Below are 12,904 nucleotides of genomic sequence, written 5' to 3'. Positions count from 1 at the left end.
TTTCCTTTAAAATTATTATGCAAAAAATAGTTGATATTACACGTGGAGTGGACTACCTAGGATATAATATTAAATTTTGATTTAAACTTAGAATATATAAATATTTTTGAGTAATATTGTTGGAGATAGCATTATGGTGACTGCGGTTACCATATAAACGCATCAGTTCGTACTAAAACCAATTCGGTTAAGCCGAATGCTTACCCCTAACCAGGAGCACCCAACAATAGCTATATGTGCCGCTATCCGCCATTCTTCTAATTCCAGCGTTTGATCAAAGCCTTAATCACCTCTTCTTATGACGTTGAACTGATTTTTCTGTGGGTTTAACTTTTATGAGGTTAGTTTCTCACTAATTATGCTTTGATTGAATTTTGTTTATAAGTGAATTAGGAAACCTAGCTATATGATGATTTACAGAACAAGCAGTTCAATATTGATTACAATTTCTATTGTTACAAAGAACTTAGAAAATAATTTAATAAGAAGAAAAACATTCATTTTGATTTCAAGCATATAATTATGAAATCAATCTAATTTGATTAATAAATTGGACCTTAAGTATGAATTTTGTTTTTGGATCGAAGGAGATTTTCACGAACCCTCACTTAAAAGAAGTTAGCTGTAGATAAAAATGGTGTTTTATAATTCTTTCTTGTTCAGTTTTCAAAGTTGGTCCAGGTGTTGGGTTTGGGTTCCCTTCCTATGTGGTAAAAGCCCATATTTTGAAGTCCAGTAACTAATTATTGTTTTACAATTATGCCCCTCAACTAACAGCCATATTCCTAATATTTTTTGGCTCTCATTTGATCGACACACAACCAGAAATCGTGTGAGAAAAACAGAGGAGAGGAGAGGGTTTTTCTGCACAGCCCCATCCAGCACCAGCCACCGTGTTCTGGAGATTTCTGGAGTTTCAACCGTTGGATCGTTGTGATTTTTGGATATGTTGTTCTTTGCTCTCTGTTCTTGATTCTCACCGTAGGGATTTTCATTTGGAGGTTCAGAGATTGAGTTCTGGGTCTGAATCCGAAGCTGTCCTGTTCTGCTTCTAGCTCTGCATAGCTTCATCTTCTTCAGCGTTTTCGGCAGTCATCCTTTGTCGGATTGAGCTGATTTTTGGTGAGCTTGTTCCTAACATCCAACTCTTGATTCTGGCTGATCAGTTTAATTTTTGGATGAGTAGAACATTTTTTAAATGTATTGAGAACAGCAGCTGTGTTTTGTGATCACTCTATTGTGTTCCCACACATTTATTTGTGGTTGTTTGTGGTATAGCTACATATTTTGATGGTTGTAGCTTGCTGTAAGTTGTAAGACAATATTTGTGATAGTGAACTTTATTTCCTTGGACCGGAGGAGAGGTCCCGTGGTTTTTATCCTTCACACCGGAGGAGTTTTCCACGTAAAAAGATTTGTGTTCATGTGGTGAATGTTATTTTTGATTGTGTATGATTTGGGACAGCTTGTGTTGCTTGAATTTGTTGCTCATTGTTACTCCTAATAGATTCATTCAAGTGGGGAAGTTTTTGTTGTGAGGTCAGATTTTGTGTTACTTCCCATCACAGTGGTATCAGAGCTGCAGTTATTTTTGTTGATTGAGCATTTTTGCTTGTTTGAATTATGGAGGTAAATATGAGTAAAATGATTTGTTTGGATGGCACAAACTATCACACTTGGAAAGGAAAGATGAAAGACCTTTTGTTTTTAAAGAAACTACATTTGCCTGTATTTGCTACTAGTAAGCCTGAGTCTAAGTCTGATGAAGAATGGGAGTTTGAGCATCAGCAAGTATGTGGTTTTCTTAGGCAATGGGTTGAGGATAATGTATATAATCATATTGTTAATGATACAAATGCCAAAACTTTGTAGGAAAAGCTAGAATCTTTGTATGCTTCTAAAACTGGTAACAACAAGTTGTTCTTACTTAAGCAAGCCATACGCCTGCAGTACAAAGAAGGGAGCTCAGTACTTGACCATGTAAATGAATTTCAGGGTATCTTTGATCAGTTATCCAATATGGGTGTCAAGTTTGATGAGGACATTATGGGACTTTGGTTGTTGAATACACTTCCTGACTCTTGGGAAAACTTTAGGGTATCTTTGACAAATTCTGCTCCTGATGGTGTTGTAACTATGCAGTATGTGAAGAGTGGTGTTCTGAATGAAGAAGTAAGAAGGAGAACTCAGGGCGCTTCCACATCACAGTCAGATATTTTGGTTACTGAAAACAGGGGGAGAAGCAAGAGTAAAAGTCATGATCACAACAGTAGAAGCAAGAGTAGGAGTAAATCAAAGTCAAGGTATAAGAGCCTTGAATGTCATTATTGTGGTAAATCTGGGCATATCAAACGGTACTGTTACAAGTGGAAAAAGGATAACAAAACCAATAAAGGCAAGCAAGAAAAGAATGGCAATGATGAAAATGGTGATCGTGTCAGTGTTGCTACTTCAGTTGATTTGGCTGTTGTTCATGATGGAAGTATGATTAATGTTGCCAGCAATGAGGTTCTTTGGGTACTTGATAGTGGAGCTGCACACCATGTTGCTACAAAGAAAGAATTATTCACATCTTACACTCCTGGTGATTTTGGAACTTTACGGATGGGAAATGGATCTGTATCCAAAGTAGTGGGCATTGGCAATGTAACTGTGGTGACCAACCTTGGTATGAAGTTGATACTTAAGAATGTTAAACATGCGCCAGATGTGAGGTTGAATTTGATATCCTGTGACGCTTTATATAATGATGGATATGGCACCAATTTGTTTAATCATGGCATTGTTTATAAAGGCTCTTTGGTTGTGGCTAAAGGGTTTAGAGGTTCAGGTTTGTATTGGCTACTGACTACTATCCCTACAGATCTTGTGAATGCAGTTGAAAATGATAGTTCAACAGAATTATGGCATAAGAGATTGAGTCACATCAGTGAAAAGGGTCTGAATATTCTAGCTAAGAAGAATTTGCTTTCTGGTTTGCAAGGTGGAGAGTTAGACACTTGTGAGCATTGTTTGGCTGGAAAACAGAAACGGGTCTCCTTTAAACATCATCCTCCTTCTAGAAAAGAAGAGTTGTTAGAGCTAGTACACTCAGATGTATGTGGTCCTTTGAAGGATAAGTCATTTGGTGGTGCACAGTACTTTGTGACTTTTATTGATGATCACTCAAGAAAGCTTTGGGTTCGTGTGTTAAAGTCAAAGGATCAGGTACTCGGTGCATTTAGAGAATTTCACACTTATGCTGAGAGAGAAACAGGTAAAAAGTTGAAATGTGTTCGTACTGATAATGGAGGTGAATATTGTGGGCCATTTGATTCTTATTGTCGAGAGCATGGTATCAGACATCAGAAGACACCTCCTAAGACTCCACAGTTGAATGGCTTGGCAGAAAGGATGAACAGAACCTTGATGGAGAGAGTTAGATGTACGCTTTCAGATGCAAAACTACCTAATTCTTTTTGGGGTGAGGCATTGTATGCAGTTGCACATGTCATCAATCTTACTCCTACCGTTCCTTTGAATAATGATGTTCCTGATAGTTTTTGGTATGGTAAGAAGCCTTCATATGATCATCTACGGGTATTTGGGTGCAAATGTTTTGTTCATGTTCCTAAAGATGAAAGGTCCAAGCTAGATGCCAAGACAAGACAGTGTATCTTCATTGGCTACGGTCAAGATGAGTTTGGCTATAGGTGTTATGATCCTATTGAGAAGAAAGTTTATAGAAGCCGTGATGTGGTCTTTATTGAAAATCAGACTATTGAAGATATTGGCAAAGTGGAGAAACCAAAACCTCAAAATAACAGCTTGGTTGATGTAGATCCAGTTCCGTCAGCTTCAACACCTGCTGCAGTTGATGTTAGAAATCAGGTTGATCTTCAGGATAATACTGAAGAGGCAGATGAGGTTGATATTCCTATAGATGATGCAACTGATGATCAGTATGAGACACTTGAGGGACAACAAGAGGCTCCAGTCAGAAGGTCTACCAGAAATCATATTCCATCTACAAGGTATTCTCCTAATGAGTATGTATTGTTGACAGATGCAGATGAGCCAGAATGCTACCAAGAAGCTGTTGAGAGTGAGGAAAAGACAAAATGGATTATTGCTATGAAAGATGAAATGCAATCCTTATATGACAATGATACTTTTGAACTGGTGAAGCTTCCTAAAGATAGAAAAGCCTTGAAGAATAGGTGGATCTATAAGGTGAAGCATGAAGAGAATTCATCATCCCCTCGGTATAAAGCGAGATTAGTTGTCAAGGGCTTTAGTCAGAGAAAGGGGATTGATTTTGAAGAAATTTTCTCACCAGTGGTTAAGATGTCTTCCATCAGGGTTATCTTGGGTTTAGCTGCTACACTTGATTTAGAGATTGAGCAGATGGATGTGAAAACTGCATTTCTTCATGGTGACTTAGAAGAGGAAATTTATATGGAGCAGCCTGAAGGTTTTGTGGTGAAGGGCAAAGAAAATTATGTTTGCAAGTTGAAAAAGAGCTTGTATGGTTTAAAACAAGCACCAAGGCAGTGGTATAAGAAGTTTGAGTCTGTTATGGTTCAGCAAGGCTACAAAAAGACTACTTCTGATCATTGTGTTTTTGTGCAAAGTTTTTCTGACAATGACTTTATCATTTTGCTGTTGTATGTTGATGATATGCTTATTGTAGGTCCTAACTCCTCCAGAATTATGAATTTGAAGAAAGACTTGAGCAAGTCTTTTTCTATGAAGGATTTAGGCCCGGCAAAGCAGATTCTTGGCATAAAGGTCATTCGTGACAGAAGATGCAAGAAATTATGGCTTTCACAAGAGAAGTATATTGAGAAGGTACTACAACGGTTCAATATGGCTAAGGCTAAGGCTGTAAGTACACCTCTCCCTACATCTATTAGATTGAGTGTGAAGCAGTCTCCTTCCAATGAGCAAGAGAAAGAATTCATGCAAAAGGTTCCTTATGCATCTGCAGTAGGAAGTTTGATGTATGCTATGGTTTGTACTAGACCAGATATAGCTCATGCAGTTGGTACAGTTAGTAGATTTCTTTCTAATCCAGGTAAGGAGCATTGGAATGCAGTTAAATGGATATTGAGATATCTCCGTGGTACTTCAGGTTTGAAGTTGTGTTTTGGGTCTGAAAAGCTTATGCTTTGTGGTTACACTGATTCTGATATGGCTGGGGATATTGATTCTAGAAAGTCTACTTCTGGGTACTTGATTACATTTGCAGGGGGAGCTGTGGCATGGCAATCCAGGTTGCAAAAATGTATTGCTTTATCTACTACAGAGGCTGAGTTCATTGCAGCTACTGAAGCATGCAAGGAGTTGCTATGGATGAAAAATTTTGTGAATGAGCTTGGCTTTACTCAGGAAAGGTATGTTTTATTTTGCGATAGCCAGAGTGCTATTCATCTTGGTAAGAATCCAACTTTTCATGGTAGATCTAAACATATTGATGTGAGATATCATTGGATCCGTGATGTTTTGGATTCTAAGTCAATTGAGCTTGAGAAGATTCATACGGATGATAATGGTGCTGATATGTGCACAAAGTCTCTACCAAGAATGAAGTTTGAAATATGCCGTTTGAGTGCCGGTTTGGGCACCTCTTCCACATAGTCGGGAAGGGGTAGAATTGTTGGGTTTGGGTTCCCTTCCTATGTGGTAAAAGCCCATATTTTGAAGTCCAGTAACTAATTATTGTTTTACAATTATGCCCCTCAACTAACAGCCATATTCCTAATATTTTTTGGCTCTCATTTGATCGACACACAACCAGAAATCGTGTGAGAAAAACAGAGGAGAGGAGAGGGTTTTTCTGCACAGCCCCATCCAGCACCAGTCACCGTGTTCTGGAGATTCCTGGAGTTTCAACCGTTGGATCGTTGTGATTTTTGGATATGTTGTTCTTTGCTCTCTGTTCTTGATTCTCACCGTAGGGATTTTCATTTGGAGGTTCAGAGATTGAGTTCTGGGTCTGAATCCGAAGCTGTCCTGTTCTGCTTCTAGCTCTGCATAGCTTCATCTTCTTCAGCGTTTTCGGCAGTCATCCTTTATCGGATTGAGCTGATTTTTGGTGAGCTTGTTCCTAACATCCAACTCTTGATTCTGGCTGATCAGTTTAATTTTTGGATGAGTAGAACATTTTTTAAATGTATTGAGAACAGCAGCTGTGTTTTGTGATCACTCTATTGTGTTCCCACACATTTATTTGTGGTTGTTTGTGGTATAGCTACATATTTTGATGGTTGTAGCTTGCTATAAGTTGTAAGACAATATTTGTGATAGTGAACTTTATTTCCTTGGACCGGAGGAGAGGTCCCGTGGTTTTTATCCTTCACACCGGAGGAGTTTTCCACGTAAAAAGATTTGTGTTCATGTGGTGAATGTTATTTTTGATTGTGTATGATTTGGGACAGCTTGTGTTGCTTGAATTTGTTGCTCATTGTTACTCCTAATAGATTCATTCAAGTGGGGAAGTTTTTGTTGTGAGGTCAGATTTTGTGTTACTTCCCATCACCAGGGTCATCACTTTTCATTTTTGTAGGTGCATTTTTTTGATTAGCTTTTCTGGAACTCCATTTTGTTGAAGAGAGGAGCTACATTTTTGTCTGGAGTACAGGTTCTTGTTCATTTTCTTATTTCTAACACAATTCTTTACTCAAGGATCTGTAATCATGTTCTGTTTTGTTTCGGTTCTTGTTAGTGTTCTGACAAATACTAGAGAAATCAGTTTCTGTTGTCTTTAACTCATAGAAACCAGAAGAAATTGAGAGTACAAGAAACCAAAAGTACGTATATAAAGAAAATTAGATTATTGCTGCTTCAATTGTTCTCTTCCCTTGCTGGTAGTATTCAAAGTAAAAACTAACATAATCCTTCACTGTCTTGTATAATCTTGGTCTTGTTTCATCGATTAGCCCTTCGGCTGGTTTAATCTCTTTTTCTGAATCAGGAGTGCAGAATACAGCTACACTCATCCTCTCTCTTTCTGTGTTGGTCACCACCCTGTGTACAGGGCTCTTGAATATTCCATTGCTCATTATCTACACAAATATTCCAATATTACTATTATTGGAATATTCAAGACTTGAAAGAACTCAAAATCTGCATAACTTCATCTTGAAAATTCTAAACTCCAAGATACATACATACATATGTATAAAATCGATTCGAGAACAAATCTTAATGACTTCTGATTAATATTTCTAACAGAATGTTTTTATCAATGGCAAATCAAGCAACATTATCAAATAGATTCATAGCATATTTCTCAGCAGTAGGTCAAACAAAAATATCAAATAAATTTTAGTATTTACCTCAGCTTGATCACCAACATTAACAAGAAGAGCTTCTGGAATGATGGGAACTCTGAACCATTGATTGTCTTTCAAGAACTGAAGACCTTCCACTTCTTTGTCTTGCAAGAGAATGGTGAGTGCTGATCCATCGGCATGTGGTTTTAGCCCAAGAATTTTATCAGGCATTGGACATGGAGGATAGTAATTAAATCTTGCAGTGACGAGTGGTCGTTCTCCGTATTGATCCAAAAAGCAATTCTCATCCAACCCTAATGACCCTGCCATTTCTTTAAGCAGAATTTCATTTATCTGCTGTGATTTCTTGGCAAATTCATCAAGCATTTCCCTGTACATCTCAATTTTTTGCAGAGTAATAATTAATTAAAGTTTGAAAGCTTCCCTGCACATGCTCTAAAAGTTTGAAAAGATAATTACCTAAAAGTTTGAGGATTTTCAGGCCAAAATCTGAGCTGTCGCTGGTCTTCTGGGTTTAGTGTAAGATATAAACGATCTGTCCAATCAAGTATTTGATGTTCTAAAAGAATCATATCATTTCCATACCCTTCCATGCTGCCAGTTTTTCGGGAGTATTTCTGCTTCTCTTCCATTGGTAGTGAGAAAAACTGCTTGGCAACTTGACGCATTTCTTCCAAGAATAAACTTGTCATTCCATGATTTATTATCTGCACACATACAGGTAATTATATTTATGAAATACAACCTATATGCAGTGATTCTACTTATAAAATTTACTAACGAAAAATATAAATCTACTGATAAAATCACAATCTACACTGACGAATTTAATCTATATGCAGTGATTATACTGAAATTAAGATAAATGATATTTAAGAATAATAAAGGACCTGAAAGCAACCCCAAGAGGTAAGAGCTGATCTGAGTTTGTGAAGCTCCTCTGTTCTGGTTAATGGAGATTTGAGAAGACCAATATCAACAATAGGAACCTCTATCAACGAAACAGAAGTATTCAACTTTCCACTCTCAGTTCCTTTTTGGATGTACTTTTCCAGCGATTCTTCGCCGTCGATGGCCGATTCTTGGACGGATTTTGACATTGATTCAATCTCGGCTGACATGGCGACCTGTTACCACTTAGCAGTTTGATGGGTTTTTACTTTTTAAAAAGATTGAATTCCAGTTAGCTGATCCAGATTTTCTATTTTTTAATATTTAATATTCAATTCAAAGTTGCAGAACAACGGAGTTCATTATTATATTTTTTGTGCTCTGCTCAAGGATAGCAATGTACTGTGCCCTGCATAGGCTTTAGCGCCATCGGCCGTGGGATCCATAGGCCAAGTAGGAGAGCACACCCTTGGAGAGAGGAACAAATTTGTGGCTAACAAAAGGATGAGGATTTCAAATCAGAATCAATATTAAATTATAGTCATTGGTTATGGTTGAAATCATAACTGAAATCGTATTTAAGGTTAAATTTTGATTTTTTATTTTTTTTAATCAAAATCAATCGTTTTGGTTTAAAATTGGATATTCCGGTTTTAAATCATGAAAACTATATTCTTAAAAAAACTCACAACATATTTTTTTTTGTCTTATTATATTTTTTAAAGTAATTTTGAAAAATTTTTATTAAATTGATTGAATTTTTTTTCAATAATAATATTTATTATTATTATTTATTCAATCTGTAAATCTAAAAAAGCATTTTAAAAATTTGAAAATATATTATTTAACTTCAATTTGAAATTGAAATAAAATCGAGAGCGCCAATTTCAAAATCGTCTAAAAATAGTTCAATTTTAATTTCATTTTTTTTATAATCGAAATTAGAGATTTTAAAACTGAAACGACAGTATTAGAACCATGGTCATGCTTAGCTAAGAAGTTGTATTAGTGGCATTGATCTTATAATTACAGGTCCTAATGAGGAAGCATAAATACAAATTAGTATAATTATCCAAAATTCAGTCTAAATGCGTCCCCTAACCCATAACGCCAACGGCCTTGTCGGAGATCCGCCTAAGGTGGTTGGACTTGAGTTGGCAAGTGCCAAATATTGGGCAGTGGAAATTTAGGGTAGGGCTCCAATTTTGGGCCTATCTATATATAATGAGATTATTTGATCATGATTACTGTATCGTATTTGAATTAAAATGAAAACTTAATATTTTGTGATCTCGAAAAGGAAATATTTACATATGTGATGTACTCTTAGCAAAAACTCTTATGCCAAAATACAGAAGATGTGACTGACGATATACTCAACATGCATATAAGCTATTAAAAAGTATTTTGATCATTATTTTTATTGAGTTTGAAATTGACTTGGCATTAGAAATTCATATTAATTAATTAGTTAAAAGAAAAGAATTACCTAAAAAAAAAAAAAAGCACTCTCAACTTTAGATATTGTTTTTTAGTGTTTAATTAACAAAAAGGAATGAATATTAATTATTTTAGTAGTTAGTGGTTAGTTGTTTATATAGAACTTTTTTGATAGTTTAATTAACAAAAAGGAATGAATATTAATTATTTTAGTAGTTAGTGGTTAGTTGTTTATATAGAACTTTTTTGATAGTTTTTAAGATCTGTTCGACAAAATTAACTTTTTTTTAGAAGCCGTGGATTATCTTAGTAGCTATTATATATCCTAGTAGTTTTCAATTGTTTTGTAATTTTCTCTTTCGAACTATAAGTACTAATAGAAATATTATATCACCAAATACCAGAAATAATGAAAATAGTATTTTAATCTTAACCAAAATGTTAAAGACTACATGAGAAACTGTTGCTGAACACAGTCTTTGGTAGCTAATACCATCTTACTAGTTATGAGATGTTTTACTAGCGTTTCATCAAATATTAAATGAAATAACATTTCATAATCTGTCTCTCAAACTCTAAACACTAGCATACACTTTATGCTATCAAACTTTATACATAATAGAGATAATGTTTTGAAATACTAAAAACGGTCACCCAATAGGACCATAGTGGTTTAAAGCATAAGTATTAAGTTAAAATAATTATTTGATTAGCTGTTAAATGTAAATATTATTAAAAAAGTTCAATTAATTATTGTCAAACACTAAATATTTGGGGAATAGCATCTCTTGAAATACTCCCTCAATCTCTAAACCTTATTATAATATAATTAATAAAGGTAATGTTTTAGACCGTATTCGGCAACAACTTTTTAATTAGCTTTTAGCGTTTTGATTAAACGCTACTTAAAAAGTTATTCGGTCACATAACGTTTGGACTAGTTTTTTGAAATTAGGGTAACGTTTTGGTGAAAAATTAACTCATGTAACATTCAGTTTTTAGCATTTCATGAAAAGCTACTAAAACAGCTAACAACTAAACGCTACTAAAATAACTAACAACTATTAAAACAATTATTTTTGCTGAATAGAACCTTAACCTTATTAGAATCAAAATGCTGAACACTATCCTCAAAAGCAGTTGCCCATCAAGGTCAAAGTTTTGTACTTTCCTTTAGTTGTTCCTTAGTCTGTTTTTTTGAATAAAATTTATGAAATTATAAAGGATCAATCAGATTACACGTAATTGCTTAGTTAATTTTTTTTAAAAATAATATATTATTGAAAATTTAAAATAACGTAATTGAAAAATAATATATTATAGTTGAGAAAACTTTATATGATTTAAAAATTATTTCACATGTTACATTTTATGGTTCATGGTTCAAGTGAAAATTTATAAAAATATTAATATAATGTAGTATTCAAATATTCATGTCAAAAGAGGCCAAATAAATTTGCAAATAGCATTGAAATTTTTAAGATTATTAATCAATTGAATTTAACCCATATCATATGTAAACTCGACAATTTTAATAAATTATATTTAAAATAAAGAGAAGATCTGGAGATGACTAACTAACATATGTTTTTATATAGGTAATACTATATATATATATATATATATATATATATATATATATATATATATATATATATATATATATAAAATTTTAATTTAGCATATGTAAATGAAAACAATTAATTTTTAATAAAATATTATCATATAGAGAGTGAAAAAAATTATAAAAGAATATGAGATTTGATTTAGATAATATGGGTAGTGATTTGAAATAAATATAAATCTGAATTTGAGTGTTAAAAAATAAAAATCTAAAAAAATTAAACATTCAATCATCTTCAAATTATGATATCCAAATATTACTCCATAAAGTTCATTTATATTATTTCCTCTAGCAGTAATTTTATACTACCTTCATTCCATAATATTTGTCATATTTGAAATTTTACGTTCTTTAAGAAAATCATTAAATTTGTCTAAATTATAATAAATTATTGAGTAAATCGATTACATCACTCTTAGTTTAATATTAATTCTCTAAGAAATCATTAAATTGAATTAATAATTATTGATTCTATAAAAATGGTAAATATGAAAAAAATTGAACTTATTACTCTTTTAATAAATATTTTAAAATAAACCATTTTTTCAAATATGATAAGTATTATGGAACGGAAGTGGTATTAATTATCGTGAGCCACACTCAAAACAAATTTCATGACATTTTTCCACAATTATGGTGGAAGGAAGACTTCTTTGGCATAGAAAATCGAACTTTGATTACGACTGTAACGTATATTAATAGAACAACCAAATAAAACGGTAACTTCACTTACATCACATTAATTATATGGGACCTATATATATATGTATATTTTTTAAAATTTAACTATTTTTTTTGTAAAACACGGACTCTGTTATTGGAACTGTATAATCCAGCTTGGATTTTAATCACAGTTAAGGTTTCTTGACCCTCTTTACAGGTGCATTTAATAGTGACCGAACCTAAAAGCTCTTTTTATATGCCTAACTTGCATTGTCAACTAAGTCATAATCCATATGTAACTCATTTTCTATTTTGAAAGGGATGGAACTGGAAAACCAAGTAACAAGTATTAAATTAGTCAATAAGACCAATATTTCTTTCATCAATGACAAAAAAGGACAATACAATGGCAGATATTTCTTTATTATCTTGTCTAAAATGCGTTTATTTTGGTTGCCATTCTTTTCAAAAAGTCTCTAGCACATTATCAAATTAATTTTAAAAAAAAAAAGAATTTTTAGAAGAAGTCAAACTAAAAACTTCGTTAAAAGGAACTGTATACAGATATGAGATACAAATTAATATGTTTCTACATTTTTTATATAGAAATTTTAATAATAAACCACTTATACAAAAAATAAAAAATCACAATCTTGATCGAAGAATTTGATCGAGTTGACAGAGCATAATATTTATGCATAGATAATCGCTTACTTCACTTGGTATAGTGGCTATTTATAGCCAATATTCGACTTTATGATCTAGCTACAAGTTTAATTTGATTAATTTTAAATTTTTTCCTTTTATTAGAGATAATATCTACACTTATTTTAGTATAATTATCTAAATAGTAAAATACTTTAGACAAATCACCGTAAAAGGCTACTATGTAGTTTATAGTGACAGTGATAGTGAATTCTCCTTAATATAGGAGGTCATGTTCAAATATTATCAAATTTTGGATATTGATTCTTTCAATTTTTATTTTTTTAACATTAAATCTATATTT

General features: G+C 33.2%; 1 protein-coding gene and 1 long non-coding RNA gene across 2 annotated transcripts; one reads left to right on the top strand and one right to left on the bottom strand.

The window, feature by feature from the left end:
- Nucleotides 1-158: 158 nt before the first annotated feature.
- LOC119370497 (uncharacterized) lies at nt 159-1,464 on the top strand. The gene is made up of 2 exons (XR_016322060.1): nt 159-340; nt 826-1,464. It is a non-coding gene; the product is annotated as an uncharacterized LOC119370497 (long non-coding RNA).
- A 5,257-nt stretch (nt 1,465-6,721) lies between these two features.
- LOC149494090 (protein LATERAL BRANCHING OXIDOREDUCTASE 1-like) lies at nt 6,722-8,689 on the bottom strand. Its single transcript, XM_089724781.1, has 4 exons — nt 8,168-8,689; nt 7,737-7,984; nt 7,320-7,647; nt 6,722-7,046 (listed from the first exon to the last, which is right to left on the bottom strand). Exons 1-4 carry the CDS (start codon nt 8,396-8,398, stop codon nt 6,810-6,812), a joined length of 1,044 nt encoding a protein of 347 aa, XP_089580907.1. The 5' UTR covers nt 8,399-8,689; the 3' UTR covers nt 6,722-6,809.
- Between the last annotated feature and the right edge of the window lie 4,215 nt (nt 8,690-12,904).

Source organism: Jatropha curcas, chromosome 8 (assembly GCF_041381405.1).
Source record: "Jatropha curcas cultivar XTBG-Jc1 chromosome 8, XTBG_Jcur_1.0, whole genome shotgun sequence".
NCBI classification, from domain to species: domain Eukaryota; kingdom Viridiplantae; phylum Streptophyta; class Magnoliopsida; order Malpighiales; family Euphorbiaceae; genus Jatropha; species Jatropha curcas.
The sequence above is the reverse complement of the archived record's forward strand: the minus strand, read 5'-3'. Positions and strand labels throughout refer to the sequence as shown.

Excerpts from the sequence above, each read along its gene's own strand:
- LOC149494090 (XM_089724781.1), bottom strand. The coding sequence starts at position 8,398 with ATGTCAGCCGAGATTGAATCAATGTCAAAATCCGTCCAAGAATCGGCC. Across the intron at positions 7,985-8,167 it reads CCTCTTGGGGTTGCTTTCAG|ATAATAAATCATGGAATGAC; the intron begins GTCCTTTATTAT and ends GTATGTGTGCAG. Across the intron at positions 7,648-7,736 it reads GAAAATCCTCAAACTTTTAG|GGAAATGCTTGATGAATTTG; the intron begins GTAATTATCTTT and ends TGAGATGTACAG.